This window comes from Natrix helvetica (assembly GCF_964273705.1).
Source record: "Natrix helvetica genome assembly, chromosome: 2".
In the NCBI taxonomy this organism is placed as follows: Eukaryota; Metazoa; Chordata; class Lepidosauria; order Squamata; family Natricidae; genus Natrix; species Natrix helvetica.
Genome location: NC_138552.1, coordinates 121810631 through 121827767, shown reverse-complemented (window position 1 = coordinate 121827767; position 17137 = coordinate 121810631). Strand labels below are relative to the sequence as shown.

The 17137-nt window shown below is 37.5% G+C and overlaps 1 protein-coding gene across 1 annotated transcript in view; it reads left to right on the top strand.

The window, feature by feature from the left end:
• Positions 1–1515: 1515 nt before the first annotated feature.
• Positions 1516–17137, top strand: part of ITGB2 (integrin subunit beta 2) — a 30849-nt gene continuing 15227 nt past the window's right edge. Inside the window, exons 1-9 of the mRNA XM_081942337.1 lie at positions 1516–1617; positions 4775–4949; positions 5731–5901; positions 7520–7761; positions 8232–8387; positions 9862–9957; positions 10087–10176; positions 12600–12740; positions 16812–16999. Of these exons, the coding sequence (XP_081798463.1) occupies positions 5799–5901; positions 7520–7761; positions 8232–8387; positions 9862–9957; positions 10087–10176; positions 12600–12740; positions 16812–16999 (1016 nt within the window). The 5' untranslated portion in view covers positions 1516–1617; positions 4775–4949; positions 5731–5798. The remainder of the gene's footprint in view (positions 1618–4774; positions 4950–5730; positions 5902–7519; positions 7762–8231; positions 8388–9861; positions 9958–10086; positions 10177–12599; positions 12741–16811; positions 17000–17137) is intronic.

The window sequence follows — 17137 nt, the reverse complement described above, 5'->3', positions numbered from 1 at the left end:
GCTGATTTGAAAATGTTATTCCAATTGTGCATCTTGTCTCAGACTTACTTCACAGATGTAATAGCTACTAGTGTTACTACCGTATATGGTCAAAATGGTTATCAGTATCTTACCTAACCACCTTACTCAAAATGTGAAGGAAAGGGGCCTCTCTAACATTTGAAAGACACTAAAGCTACTGAAAATTCCTTAACCCCAGCTCAAGCTTTTAACCCTGGTGAATCTTTTGCATGCAAAATAATGAAGAATGTTAATAAAATTTGTGGATGGATTCTACCACTTTGCCTGCCATGAAAATTATGAGTATTAGAAATCTACCCATAAAAAAGATGGAGAAAGCCTTTCATTGTGCATAGAAACAGAAATCTGTTCCTCTCACTGGAAAACCCTATCATGTCACAAACATGGTTCCAGCAAATTATGTTCTCCTTCTTTATGGCATACAGAATTTTTTAAGGGCGGGTACAGGTTGCTTCCTCATTGACCAAATATCAGAAGCTGAGGGAAAACTTCCATTAATTACTCTCCTTGACATGGGGTGGCTATGGCTGGGGAGCAGTAAAGCTTGGATAGATTGCTAGATTGCTTCCCTGTGCAGCCTGTTGACTACCGCTGCTGTTTGAGAACATTAATATGATACAGTTGCATGGATCTTTGATTTTCCTGATAAAATAAAAGTACTACATTTCATGACTTGGTTTTAGATATTTTTTCTTATGAACTAGAAAAGCTTATTTTGCCTTCTTTGACACAGTGTTCAGCTCCACCATAACCCACTAGATTTGCAAGCTGTTGCAAATGGTGGAGTGGAAGGTCAACTTCCTTTACAGCAATATCTCCAAATGTAGTATATAAACAGTTTTTTGGATTTTTCAGGAGGTTGCTAGGAGGCAGGGTGGTGGCTGAGGTAGGTAGTCTTGTTCCAGTCTCAAAGCAAAGGTTGCACATATAGGTTCACAGGCCCATAAAAGAAAAAAACCCATCATCTCATTGCAGCTGGTCCTCGACTTACAACCATTCTTTAATGATTGTTCAAATTTACCATGGAACTGAAAAAAGTGACTTATGACCTGTTTTTTCACTTATGACCATTACAGCATCCTCATGGTCATGTGATCAAAATTTGTGCACTTGGCAAATGGCATGCATTTGTGATAATTGTACTGTCCCAGGTCATGTAACCTTCCCAGTTGGCTTCTCTCAAGCAAAGTAAATGGAGGAAACAGATTCATAAATGAATCATGACCATACGATTCATTTAACACCTGAAGTGATTCACTTAACAATTATGGCAAAAAAAAGGTTGTAAAATGGGGCAAAACTCACGTAACAATAATTTTTGGCTCAGTTGTGATCCTAAGTTGAGGGCTTAGAACAGTTGGAGTTTGGGGCGACTAGCAAAATGCATTTTCAGGTTGTAAGTTGCTGCCAAGGTGGGCTATTTTCATATCTGGGGAGATTCAGGGTACTTTAACTTTGTATGTTGTTATGTCTCTTTTATAACATTTTCTTCCTCTTCTTTCTTAAGCATTTTCTCTCCGATGTACCAGATACAATGTAAAAACATGTCAGGACTGCATTGAGTCTGGCCCTGGTTGTGCTTGGTGCAAGAAACGGGTACGTGTTTTTTTTTAAAGAAAGAGAAACAAAATACAAAATCTTACATTTTAAAGTGTCTTTCAGATGTCTTTTTAAAATTTGTTCCTTTCAACTGGGTCATTGGGTGTTTGGGGTTGCTTTTTGATTTTTTGCTTTGGGTGGAAACTTTTGCTCACATCAAATTCTGTTTTATGAAAACACTTGTTGATGCTGTCAGTGTTCTTAAAAAAGAAAATACAGTCTTGCAGTCTGAAAATACTAAAAAGAGAATGTTATCTTTATTTTAACATCTGATGAATCTGACCTTCTCTGAGTCATCTCTCAAAATGCTACTTTACTGGGGTTATAGGAAACAAAGCATACTGTAATGTTCTTTCTTATAGCTGCTAGTAATGGAACTCAAATCCAGGAAGCCCTCACTGGCACTTGCGCAACATCTGCCCAGGATCAATTCTCAATGGAAAACCAAATGGGTCGCTGAATGGGCAATTGCGCCCCCTACTGGACCGGGATGCCCTACGCACGGTCACTCATGCGCTGGTGACGTCCCGCCTGGATTACTGCAACGCTCTCTACATGGGGCTGCCCTTGGGACGCGCCCGGAGACTGCAGTTAGTTCAGAACGCAGCCGCGCGGGCTGTGATGGGGAGTACGAGGTACTCCCACGTAACACCTCTCCTGCGCGAGCTGCACTGGCTACCTGTGGTTTTTCGGGTGCGTTTCAAGGTGCTGATTACCATCTTTAAAGCGCTCCATGGCACGGGACCTAGTTACTTGCGGGATCGCATCCTCCCACATACATCCCTGCGGCCAATTCGCTCACACAGGGAGGGGCTTCTCCTGGTGCCGTCCACTAGGCAATGCCAACGGGCGACACCAAGGAGTAGGGCCTTCTCTGTGATGGGCCCAACCCTCTGGAATGACCTCCCCCCCGACATCAGAACCACTACTGACCTCCGCTCCTTCCGGCAAAAATTGAAGACTCACCTGTTCCGACTAGCGGGCCTGGCATAATTACAACTGTTCCTCCTGGCAAATGTACTATTAACTGGTTATTTTAGGGGTATTGTTTTTAATTTAATTTGTGTGTGTTTTAGGGTTTATTTATATATAGTGGCTCTGTACAGTTCTTTTAATTCTATTTTAACCTCCTCCATTTTAACTGTACATATTCAATTCTATTTATTGTATCTTGATATATTTTTACATGGACTGTACACCGCCCCGAGTCCCTTTTGGGAGAGGGGGCGGTATAGAAGCACGGTAAAAATAATAAAATAAATAAATAAAATAAATAATAGGAAGACATATAAATGACCCCAGAAAACAGGTTCCAGGCTTTGAACTACCACATCCACAACTGATAATCTTGAATAGGATTCACACACTACATGGTGTCTGCCGGACTCTCTGTATAAATGGGGCATAATATCCTCCCCTCAGTGTCCCACATCAAACTGTAGATCACACAGTGGCTAGCTGAAAGCTGAGGCCATATATTGGTCCAGCATCAGATATTTTTAATATAAACAATGCTGCACTTCAATGGTTAGATGGCAACATTGATATTTGACCATAGATCTCTTTGTGATTTATATTTTATTGGGTTCTGTTATGGTAGTTGAAATGTTAATTTATATTTTTAGTCTACATATGATATGTCATACACTAAATAAATAAATAACACTAATGAAACCAATGGATTGATAGAATTTCAGATGGAAAGAGTTACAGTTACTATGAACATTTCTATATCCACAATACTCAAACTTTCTCTAGATAATCCACTGTAGGATTTTGTGCATCTGCAGCAATTATGGTTTTGGGTCAGAAAACAAATGCTTACCATAGTTAGTTCCTAGAGGACAGAAATAACTATAACTAATTTGAGTACATTTCTATATTGTACTTTTTTCCAATCTTTCCCTACATTCACACCTAATGTTAATCCCAAGGAAAGAATGCATGCACAAACCACAACAAGCCTACAGAAATAAATGTTGTTAAAATGGGGGATCAATTTTCCCTCTTATTGTGGAACATAATTAAATTTTGATTGGGTACTGTCTTCATACTCGAAATGCACTACAATATAAATATCTTTGTGTTTACAGTACTTTAGGTATTCTGATTTGGTGGTGTAAATGCTAGGGAAACAGAACGTATGGAAAATCTGTAAGGTTCTTCTAATTCTCGTCCATTTTTAGTTTCCCTACTAAAACGTGGAATTACAAGGAAGATATTAAAAATAGGCTTTATTGATTCCAGAAAGAATGATTATATTCAAAGGTCTTGTAAAAGGCTATTCTCAATAGACCAAAGAAATAATAATTGTTTTCTGCACACTTGATATTTTAGCATAAGTCCCATAAATTTATATTTTCAACTACTTCTGATCATGCCCATCAAGGCTTTGGTAAATCAAAGATTTTAAACTATTTTTTACAAGAGAAAAATAAAAATAGCTCAGCCATACTGGAGCCATTGCAGAATTTCTTGCTAAGGATATCGGCCAGTTTTTGGCAAATTTTGGCCAGTCTGCCAAAAGGGAAACATTTGGCATTAGCCCAATTTGGCATGCTTATGTTATTCTATGTAATTTAGGATATCTGAGGTATAGGTTTGCAAGCCAGCATACTATTGACCACACCTCACTGAGCAGGAGACAGATGCAGAGGAACAATATACCACTTCTTTATTGTTATCAAGGAAACTATATAGCCAAATCATTAAGTTCTAAGAACTGAGTTCAACTTGAAGTAGATACTATCTTCATATTGCTGTGAAATACCAAGTGGATTAATTATTATTTAAGAAATAAATAGTCCCAAATCTACAAGTATTTCAAAGGCATGGCTCTTTGCTCAGATTTGATGAAAACAATTGACGTCCATTTACTTTGTTTCTCTTGTTCCTATCTGGGTTTGTTTCTCTGCCATCATGCTTTGTAGTTTTATGCTTTTTTCTACTGTTACTTGTTTTTTAAATGTTTTAAATATTGGTGAACTGCCCATAGTTGCTGGGATGATGATAATGATCATAATAATGATGATGATTGCAAGAAGTATGCCCTTTAACAATGAAATATTATTTTCCTCTATCTGAAATATATTAGGTCCAACCAATATCTCAAGCTTATTAATTGTTTTTATGTTTTGATTGTTATGAAACACAGAATTTCACAAAAGCAGGAGAACCAGATTCAGTTCGATGTGACACAAAGCAGCAGCTCCTTGAGAAGGGATGTGATGGGAATATTATTTTCCCAGAAAACTTTGTTGACCCAGTTTCTTCTGATCAATCAAAGAAACAAATCTACCCAGAGGTGGTACGATTGCATCTAAGACCAGGTATCTCAGAATCTGAACCTCAAATTAGAAATTTAGGAAATGGCTAAAAGGATGATTGCAATTTTAGGATGGGAAGCATATGACACACGTGACTTTTCCCATCTCTTATCAGGCATTTTTTAAATAGAAAGTTAGTATGATCCCACTTTTGATTCTTTTTCTTACCCAAAAGCTATGTTTAGACAACATAACTAACTATAATTTCCAAGGCAATTAATTCAGCATGATAATTCATGATAATTGGAATGATAATTCAGGCTAATTTCAATTCTATTGATTTCAATTTTTTACTCTAAAATTTCCTACTTTTCACCATAATAAAACACCATATGCATCTCTCAAAATATTTATGTCAGATCTGAGTATCGCATATAAACTTATGCAAATTAAAGGGAATGTGAGGTGTGTGTGTGTGTGTGTGTGTGTGCGCGCGCACACACACACACACACAAGGATTGCTGGCTTGCTTTCTGTTTCTCTACCAAATATTCCATATTCTCCTTTCATTCTGTGCGTTTTTTACTTTCCTCCTCTGCTCCTACCCTCACACACTGTACCTTCCCCGCTGGGACTAGTTAACTTCAGTGGTGCCTTCTTTATCATTCTGCCACAATTTGACCACCATGTTGATATATTCTGCCCTTTCATGTACTTTCATGGGTTTCTCACATATCTCACAATCTACTCAGCCTACAGTCTCCTAGTTCAGAAAAACATCACTAGCTTTGTGAGATGAGGTAAAATTGGAGCAGATGTTCAACATCTTCCCTTTTATCAATAGAACAACCTGCTGTTTTTAATGTGACATTCCAGCGTGGAGAAGATTATCCAATAGATCTCTATTATTTGATGGACCTCTCATTCTCTATGGACGATGATCTGCAAACAGTGAAGAAATTAGGAGGAGATCTCCTTAAAGCTCTCCAGAGTATTACCAAACGAGCTCGGATAGGTATGTACATTATTTTAAAATATGCAACTGTCTTCTATCACAGCAGTTGGAAGCACCTAACCAACTTTAGCTGATCTTAAAAAACAGCTTAATAAGAAACATACCAGTACTCAACTAGTGCTCAATAAGACACCACTGTGAAACTCTAAGGCTGTTGAAATTACAAAAATATATTCCAAGTGGTGATAGTACAAATGGCTTAATATTATTGATAAGAAAATGGCATGGCAGTGTCCATGAGCGACCAAGAACTAAGATTGACATGATTGTTATTTTTTCAAGTGTTTCCAGCTACTAAGATTCCACTGAGATATTCTATACTATGAGATGTATTTATCATATCTTAATTGACATCTCTTAATTTTGCAAGAAATAGCCATTTTCAGAATTTTAACACTAGATGAAAATATATTTTATAGCAAGCTTTCCTTTATCATATCATACCGTGGGAATAAATGAGAGTAGAATTCTGGTGCAATAATTCTGTAAGGAAAGTGTACATTATTTGGAGTTTTCTGGATTAGGGGCCTTCTATGCTACTATAGTTTCCACTCTTCAAGCCCTCAGATTTGGTCTCACAATGGTCTGCACTTGTCCCCACTGCAACCATTTTGAATAACCACCAAGGGTAACCAAAGAAAATGAGAGGGAATAGTATTCTGGTGGCAAGAGTGCCAAATAAACTACTTAATGGCACTGCATGTACTTGCCCCATCCTCACCTTAGAAGGATTATCTCCACAGTGAATAATAAGGTATATCCCTGGGTGAAAAGCCCAGTGTGACAGTACCAAGATTTGTAATTTGTCAGCAATGGAGTAGTGGAAAGTTTTGCAAAGTGACATTTGGGATGGAAAAATACAGGGGCATGATAATATTGAGAGATCAGCTGAAGACTTTTGAGATAACTTTAAAAATCTCCTCCTCACATTGTGCTGCAAACCAAAGTCCTACAATGAAGCTACAGGTTGAGGGAATTTAAGATAGTGTTCCTCATACTACTAAATGAAATAGTTGAATTCACTTTTTCATGCTACGCTGAGAGCTTTGGACTGAAATGATTTTAAAAGAATATTAGATAATTCATGGAGGATAAAGCTACAAATGGTTGGTAGACATTATATGCCTTCTCCAGGAGGTAGCATGGATTTGAATATCTGTTATCCTCATGTCCTTCTCTTAGATGTCTAATGAGATTTGACTGACTGCTGCAAGAAACAGAATGCTTGGCTAGGTAGGCCCTCGGTGCAGTCTAACCAAGCTCTTCTTAAGACAATTGGTATCTCCAAAACAAGTCTGAAGGACAACAGTTAGTAGAAAATGAGAGGGAATAGTATTGCTAAGTGAAGGGAAAAGCATCATATCATTTCTGTTTTGCACAACAGCTGTGTACAAGGAAAATAGCTATTCCTTTACAAAAGATAAGATAAATATATATTTATTCAAATGTATCTGATTATTAAAGGATAATCCTTTATAATTTTAATAATTGTATGCATAGTCCTGTTGTTTCCTATAATTTTATTTTTAATGATATTTTCCTGAAGTGGTTTATGGTTCTCCCATACACACATTTATATTGAACAAGGTTGACTACTTTTCCTTAATATTTCCTTTAGGTTTTGGTGCCTTTGTGGATAAGACTGTCTTGCCATTTGTAAACACCCATCCAGAGAAGCTCCAGAATCCATGCCCAACCAAAGAAACCAAGTGCCAGCCACCATTTGCTTTCAGGCATGTGCTTAGCCTCACTGATGATGTACAGAGTTTTAAAGAAGAAGTAGGGAAACAGAACATATCGGGGAATCTTGATGCGCCAGAAGGAGGACTTGATGCCATGATGCAGGCCGCTGTCTGTGAGGTAAGTCCCATGGCCACTACTGTGTAGAAATAGAATTGATTAAGGACCTTTTGGGATTAAAAATGGAAGATGGTTTCACTAATTTATTATTTCCAGTATATGCTACTTTTCCACAAATTCTATACAAATGATTTTTCTGTTTATGCTGCTATTAACATGACACTATGATTATTTACATTTATATTGTGCTTGATGTCAGTATGGGCAACTGAAACAACTTGCAGGAAGAAAGGGACAAACTAAACATAATTAACAGTCCAGGATTTGCACAGTTATTAAAACTAATATTTGTCTTCTGCCCGGGCTGATTTTTCACCTGAAATGAACTAAAAGAAGCCAAAACATTTGACTTCAAATATCATATCTTACTGTTTCTTTAAGGCTTCTTTCATGTTCCTTCCTGCATCAATGATTTTGTATTTTTTTTATAATTTCTACTTCTTTAAAATTTGTTTTGCTTTAAAATCCAGAATATAATTGGCTGGAAGAATGTGACTCGCTTATTAGTCTACACAACAGACGATGGTTTTCATTTTGCTGGGGATGGTAAGCTTGGAGCCATCTTAACACCTTTTGATGGACAATGTCACTTGGAAGACAATATGTACAAAAAAAGCAACGAATATGTAAGTATACAAGTAGCTGTCAGCTAGCACTGCTATATAATAAAGTTTTCTTTTTCAATCTAGAAGTAGACTTGAGTTCAATGTAGAACAGCAGCTGGTCTGCACTATTTGCCCTCTAGAAATGAGAATCAAGATGCCAATCATTTTGACAATAAAAACATCATTTACCAAATTATGTGCAATACAATAAGCAATAATTATATTAAGAGCAATATTTTATATTGTTTTTATTTGCATCTAATTACACAATTGTATATACAATTTCTATTATATACTTAGAGTAATATGTACTGTACTTGTACCTCCATGTATGCACACACACACCAACATACAAAGTGTGCTGCCTACAAGAAATCCATGGAATAAAAAAGAACAAACAAAACATTAAAATGTAGTAAGGCTATAAACACGTCAACAATTATTATAAAGAAGACGTGCCAAACTTGTGTGAACACAGAAGCTATTTGTGTTTATTAAAGCTGTACAGGATTTTTCAGGTTTCCCTTCTGGAAGCCTGGGGAAAAAATGAGTGACTTTAATGAATAGCCAAAAGGGGCTGCCTTGTCCACAGCACTTCTTCTAATCCCTATGCAGGGACGTGCGGTCAGGGAAGGCAGGGGAGGCAGAGCCTCACCGCTCTCATCATGAAAATTAAAAAAAAAGGGAAAAGGCGCTGAGGAGCCTTCTGCACACGTGGTCGGGAATGGGAGCGCTCTGTGGTCCCCTTCATGTTGACTCAGGAGTCAGGAAGGAGGGGAATGGGACCACGTGTGCAGGAGGCTCCTCTAGCCTCAGCCTCCCTCCTGCGCACGTCCCATTCCCCGCCTTCCTAAGTCAACATGAAGGGGACCGCGGCTCACGCTGATGACATCACCAGCCTCACCAGCCATAAACTTCACCGCACGTCACTGTCCCTATAAACAGTAAGCATGCCCACTACAAACTCATTGTTCTGTTGGCCGTCCCATAATCCCTTTTGAAGAAAGGATGGCAAATGACAGAAGACCTTGATTGTTTAGGCAAGACTAGTGAGGGTCACATTCTCAGAGTGATCATCTGTAAACCAAGAGGTCTCATAATCTGATCTTCTGTTACTCTAAGCCAGGATTGCTCTCAGAGCGATGTTGCTTGAACTACCAGTCACATGACATGGTGCAAAAGAGAAACAGAATAAAATAGTGGAATGCAATAGGGCACCCATACTATGAATATAGTAGGTAAGCATTCAGCAATTATTCCATTTTTTTCTATCTCAGTGGGCTTTTGTGGCAAGAAAAAGTGGGAGGAAAAGTGGGAAAATATGAGAGTTGTACAATGATAACTATTCAATACCTATATGGCCCAAATTAAAACAATTCAGGCTAAGACTGAAGAAGGGTGGTTTCTTGTCCAAAAGTTAGGTCAAAATTGGTGAATGGGTTAGTTTATCATCTGTGTTGAACTGAGCTGTCACACCATTTTCTTGGTTCCATAGGATTATCCTTCTGTTGGTCAGTTGATACAAAAACTTAAAGAAAAGAAAATCCAGCCCATTTTCGCTGTTACCAGAAGAGTCTATGATACATACGAAGTAAGTAAATCTCCAATAAAATAGAAGATTTTATAAATTCTGTCACATGAACAAAGCAAATGTTATGGTATCATGCTGCATGAAAGCTCATAAGATAATGCTTTGGGCATATTTGTTTTTTACTGGTAGAAACTGAGCAAGATGATACCCAAGTCTGCTGTAGGACAACTCCAGGAGAATTCAAATAATATAATTCAATTCATCCAGGGTGCTTATAATGTAAGTGTTATTAATAATATTATCTTACTTAAGTCCACTTCTAGCTCATAGGCTAGTATATACTATTTCTGGAAGCTGCCTGCAGCTCAACACATGTCTCTAGTCATCTCTGACTTCCAAGCAGGCCGACAACCTACTTACTTACTGGCAAGCTGCAGAAGGTCATTCTTGCAGTGAAGAAACAGAAAATCTTGTGGCTTCTCATTTTCTCCCAATCTAGTTCTGGGAGAATAATATCTTTTGTCAGTGTTGGGAATTTAAAAAAAAACATAACAGCTTCCCCTTCCCTCCCCATCTAAGAGCTTAAAGTTAGTCTATGTATGTATAGGAAGTTCTTTTTTAAAGATAAAATGTGTATTGTTTTTGAAATAACAATAAAAAAGAAAAAGGAACAAATCCAAAAGGATATGCATTACAATATCAAAAGGCTGCATAAACAAATACATAATAAATGCTTAAAATAAATAAAAAATATAACAGAAAAAGGTTAAGTAAAGAGCTACTATTCTCTATGTAATTATTTAATACAAACATTATTTGTATTGGATAATTGTAGTGTATATGTGGCATGTATGTAAGGAAGATCTATGTGTGGATTTGCATGCATCCATCATGCATAGGTGCGGCCCCAAAGAATTTGGTGTGGTCCTTGCAGTGAAAGAGTGCTAAATCAGCTATTTATTTAACCTCTTTGAAATATATTTAAATTCCTAAGAAAGTATCAGCAGAAGAAGTAAAAGCAAAACAACTGTTCACTATGATAGCTGTAGCTGAGCTGACGATTTTGCTTGCCAGGCCAGATAATAATACATTCATTACAAGGAGAGAAAATCCAGCCATCTTCCAGAAAAAAATGTTGCTGTGACTGCCTCTTGGTTTGGGAGACTACTACTTTCTGTAAGAAAGTAGCAATCAGCTCAGAGGTGGGTTCCTGCCAGTTCTAACCTCTTCTATAGAAGAAGTTCCACACATCTACAGTGCTGTTTAGAACCGGTTCCAGCTCCCTCCCCCTTCCTGTCCACACATCATCAAGATGAAGAGTGAGAGAAGGAATTCTGGGAGTTGAAGTCCACAAGTCTTAAAGCTGTCAAGTTTGAACACCCCTGGGGGTTTTTTCCTAAAGGGTTAGGGGTGCAAAAGTCTTGTAACTTGACAGCTTTAAGACTTGCACACTTCAATGCCAGAGTTCCTGAGCCAACATGACTGGAGGAGGAATTCTGGGAGTTGAAGTCCACAAGCCTTAAAGCTGTCAAGTTTGAACACCCCTGGGGTTGTAAAGTAACCCTTTAGAGCAGTGTTTCTCAAACTTGGCGACTTTAAGTCCTGTGGACTTCAACTCCCAGAATCCCCCAGCCAGCATAGCTGGCTGGGGAATTCTGGGAGTTGAAGTCCACAGGACTTAAAGTCGCCAAGTTTGAGAAACACTGCTTTAGAGCGAGGGTCTTGTAACTTGACAGCTTTAAGACTTGCGTGCTTCAAATGCCAGAATTTCTGAGCCAACATTTTGGTTGCTAAACAAGAGCATTGTTAAATGAGTTTCACCACATTTTACAAGTTGGCCATCCACCCAGTCACATGGCTGGCAAGCCACTCCCACAAAGCAGGCCACACCTACAGAAGAGGTTCTAAAAAAAATTTGAAACCCACCACTGCAGCCTGCAATATTGCATTCTAATCACTGCGCCACCATGGAGTAGATATATAAGTATCACTTTGATGGGAAGGTAACAGCATTCTGTGTGCCTTTGGCATATAGCCATGCTGGCCACATGACTATGAAAGTGTCTTGGGACAACACTGGCTTTCTCGACCAAGAAACGGAGATGAGCACTGCACCCTATAATCGGACACAACTGTACAGGGAAACCTTTACCTTTACCTTATAACATGGGTCTTGAACTCGATTGTGTCATGGGCTGGATCCAGAGATGGTATTCAGCAGGTTCTGATCTGTACTGGAGAACCAGTAGTGAAATTTTTGAGTAATTTGGAGAACTGGTAAATACCACCTCTGACTGGCACCGCTCCAATCTATTCTCTGCTTCCTGAATCCCAGCTGATTGGGAGGGAATGGGGATTTTGCAGTAACCTTCTCCTGGAATGGGGAGGGAATGGAGATTTTACAGTATCCTTTCCCTGCCACGCCCACCAAGCCATGCCCATAGAACCGGTAGTAAAAAAAAATGAATCCCACCACTGAGTCAGCTGTATCAGTGGATCATCAGTAATGATTACAATAAGATATGTCATCAAAATGAGAGACACCAAAATTCTTTGGGGTTGATTAATTTTATTTTTATTCTATATGTAAGAAGTGTATCGTTTTGAACTTATAGACAATAATATCCTGTTTTCTTCCTCTGAATGCAGTAATAAGACACTGCTTCTAGTCTTTCATCAAGTTTATTTTTATTTCATTTTAGGATTTATCTTCCAAAATTATTTTAGAACACAGCTCTGTGCCAAGCTCTATCAAAATCTCATATGATTCCTTCTGCCTTAATCAAATGCATACAAAGAACCAACCAAGAGGGGAATGTGACAATGTAAAAATAAATGATAAGGTAGGGGGTAACTCATACATTGTTTCTGTTGAAAAGTATTTTGACTGTAGTGTATATGGAAAGAAAAGACTAGTTTCTCCATTTCCAGAAGCATTTATGTCCAAAAAGTTTTTCATTTATTTACATGCTAATGTATTTTGTAAGCCTGTTCCCCAAAGATAAAAATTCCGTTGAAAAGTTTTTTTTTCTTTAAACTTAAAACATACTATGCTCTACTCAAAATTCCTTCCCATTCGGGGGCGGGGCCGAAGTCACGACGACACGATGTGCAATCTCAATGCTCTGAGATTGCAATTGACACTTTTGCCACTGGGGGGTCCAAATGGATCTAAACTGTCCTGAAGAGACAGTGAACAGGAAGAATACATCTTGCTGAACTCAGGGATATCGCAAAATCCCCGAAAGAAGCAAGAGAAATTTCTTCAAGCCGGTGATAAAAAATCCAGCCAAACTGATGAAGTCGGGGCGGCCCCAAAACGGAAGGAATGGAAAGTGAAAGTGTTTCCAGCTGGTGAGGAATCATCATTGTTTTAAAAGAGAGACTGCCTATAAAAACTTAAACATTGATTTAAATTGAAGAATAGAAGAATCAAGCGGTGACATTAAACTTGCAACGGTTGTGGACAGTGGCTATCCCATTTTTTATATGCTATCTTCATGGATGGAATCTTTACAAGCTTTTTAAAATGGACAGATTAAGTCTTCTTTTTCTACCTTTTTTTTCTGTGACTCTCTGTGATTTGTAGACCAAAGCTTTCCTCTTTCATCGCTGTGAGCATTTTTAAAAAAAATTCATTTAAAGACTGGACCTCTTTTTCTAATTTGAAATATAAAACAGATATAAAAAAAGAAATATTTTAAAAGCGCTACATGCTGGGAGCTTTTGTTGATTGGAGCTTTGTGTATTCAAGCGGAACTTTTCCCTTTCTTCATGGTTTGTTTTGACAGCTCATTACAGAGCAATGGTTACCCAAAAGCCAAATGTCCCTTTGAAGCGTGTTTTCAACCAGAGAAGAGGGGGGAAACAGCTTTTGTGAATCCATGTTTTAACTTAAAAAAACCTTCCAAGCGAGAGCACTTTTTAAAGATGGCAGAATGTCAAGAAAATAGAGAAATTGTAAGCTTGCAGACAATATTTTCAGAATTACTAAAACTAACAAATACATATGAGAGAATTGAACAAAAACTGGAATATTTGGAACATCTGACAGAAAAACATGATGGAAAATTTGATGATGTTCACCAAATGCAAAATGGGGGGATTAAAATCCAAAGAATTGAAGTGGAAAATGAATATAAAGCGAGTAAACTTGCTGACATCTAATGTAATTGGTTTGTTTTTTAAATGCAAAGAATGTAATATTGAAAGAGGAAATAAATGGAGAGGAAACCTATTTCAAAGGGCAAGATATAGAAGAAGAAGAAAAAAGTAAAGAATTTATGGACTATGAAACTTTATCAATGAAAATATGGACAACACTGCTGACAATTAAAGGCAAGCAGAATAAAGAAGCAGAAAGAGGGCATCAGGATTATACAAGAGATCTTACAAGCAAGGAGTTGCTAGGACTAGTCCATACAAAGCTGATTAAGAAAAAGCTTAGAAGATTGATACCACAAATGGCAGAGGACATAAGATTGTTTTGTTACTGGAAAGATACAGGTTGATAGATGGAAGAGTATAATTTAAAATTACTAGCTAAACCTAGTGAAATTTAGTGATAATAGTTATAGTTAAATAAAAAATTGATAATGATAATACTGTATATAATGTGTAGTGTTATGATAAGCAATAATTGGATATGAATATTGAATGATACCCGTGAAGGGAAGGCTAGAAATCCTTTTGGATCTTATATAAAGGTCAATAATAATAATAATAATAATAATAATAATAATAACAACAACAATAAAAAAAGAACTAAACTAGACACAGTTAAGTTTTGATTATTAGGGAGAAAATGTTATGATATAGGATATAGCCAAATAAAGAAAGGATAATAATAATCTATATATATGTATGAGTATAATATAAGGAAATTGGATGTAAATTGTAAACAGTGACTTGGAAAGGAGGATTAGAAAACTTTGTTATTAAATATTATGGATGTTTAGCTAGAATAGGATATAAGGATTTAATGTTAATGGAGGATTTTATAAATAAGTAAATGAAATGCCAGTATATGGTTATGTATTAAATTCTGCTATATTTTATGACGAAGGACGTTTAAACAATTATAGTCAAATAAAAGTGGTGATGATGGTAATATGTATAAAGATTTGAGTTAAGATACTAGAGTTAATATGAATTATACTTGATGATGGTAGAAGAGATGCACAAAAACCTTTTGTAACCAACTGATACACTTTCTAGAGGATGTAAAGAAGGAGGATTTTTATGTTTGTTTTGAAAATTAAAAATAGATAAAAAAGTTTTTGGAAAAAAAATCCTTTCCATTCCTTCTTTTAAAAAAACAAACAATGAAATTGACATAAAATTGTGGGACCCCCTTTCTTTAAAAAATATGCCTAAATCCAAGGGACAGATTCTTGACAGAATGTTACATCTGGAGACAATCTTCATTGAAGTTGCTTTTGTATATGTTTAGTGCAGAGGTGGGTTGCTGCTGGTTTGACCCAGTTCGGCCAAACCAATAGTGGAATCCAGGCTTGGGTCACAGAGCCAGCAGCGACCCAGGCCTGACAAGCCACCAAACCGGTTCCCTTGCTGCCTCTGATGTCGCCACCATGTTGGATTTTAGTGACTGCGTATGTGCAGATCCTCTCTCTCTCTCTCTCTCTCTCTCTCCCTCCCTCCCTCCCTCCCTCCCTCCCTCCCTCCCTCCCTCCCCCCCTCTCTCATCGGTTACTAGCAGATCATTCTCTGCCTACTTCTATGAGGGTCCAAACACAGGAAGCATACTATCTCCATAGATCTTCAACTTTGTAAATGGCCCAGTGAGGCAGCTCTGGAAAGATAGTCTTGTAATGTATTGTAAACAGGAGTGACAATAATGTTCAACTTCAGCCTTCATGCAAGGCCAATAGAAACAATCTCTTACTAGCTTAAAAGTTCTCTCTGGTCCCAAATCACCATGGTCATGTAAATCATCGAGCACTGTCTCTCTATGCTTTTCAGGTAGAAACAATTGTCATTTATCTTCAGAACTATCTTAGAGGACACCACATTGTATAGCTGCAATTGATCTCATTCTTTATTGTTTGTTTGTTTTTGTTTTGTTTTTATTGGATTTATATGCCGCCCTTCTCCCAAAGGACTCAGGGCAGCGTACAACATTAAAAAACACACATCCCAAAAGTTAAAAAGAAATTAAATACATATCCAAAAAAACCCCCGAATTTATAAGACAATACATTTAAAAATACATTTATGCAACGGTTGGGCTTCCTTCAGTAAATCGGTCAGCAAAAATGTCAGCTGGTCACTCTTTAGGGCCTTCATAGTCAAGTTGTACAAGGGGGTCTTCAGCTTGATCCTTCCTCAAATCTTTCTTTATAAGAACAGGTAGGTCTCCATCTCTCACTTGTATTGGATTGCAATATAGCTTGGGGACACATATGGCAATGACCCAAATAGCTTCTGCCCCTATTGCTCCTCTAGTTCAATGTTCAACTGCTTGGCACAGGGCTTGTATAACTTCTGCTGTCAATTATTCTTCAGCAGTGGCTTTAGAATTGTAAGTCCTTCTTGATAGGTTGTCTGAATCTCTTTTTCCCATTCCTGGTCAATGCTTTAAACTGAAGTGGAATCCAGAGGGGGCAGCCAACCATTGATGTGCTCTGGCATCAAGTTTTGGTTATTAGGTTATTAGGTCCTTAGGAGCTTTACCAACAATAGTATTTCCAAAGTTCATATGTCTCTGTTGTAAATATCTTTGCAACATCCATTGTTGAATAATCCTTGACAACACAGCTTTTATTTAACCAAATGATATTCACGAAACTAATTTGTAAATAATTAGATAAATAATTAATGAAATACAATGTCTCTTCTAATTATTTTAAATGTCATTTGAGACTAGATGGGGCAATCTTTTTTTTTTCTTACAGATTACCTTCCAAGTGCAAATTACAGCAACATCATGTGTTGAAAATCAGACTTTTACTCTACAGCCTCTTGGTTTCACAGACTTGACCACTGTACATATATACAGTCGGTGCAACTGTGAATGTGATGAGGAGTTACCAAATAAATCTGATTGCAATGGACAGGGGAATATAAACTGTGGGATTTGCAGGTAATCTAACTATTTTAGCAACATAAATCAAATATTTGCTGTTAGGTAGTCCTCAGGTTATGACAGCAACCGAGCACCAGTTTGGTCTAATGTTTAAGGCACCAGGTTAGAAAGCAGAAACCATACATTCAAGTCCCG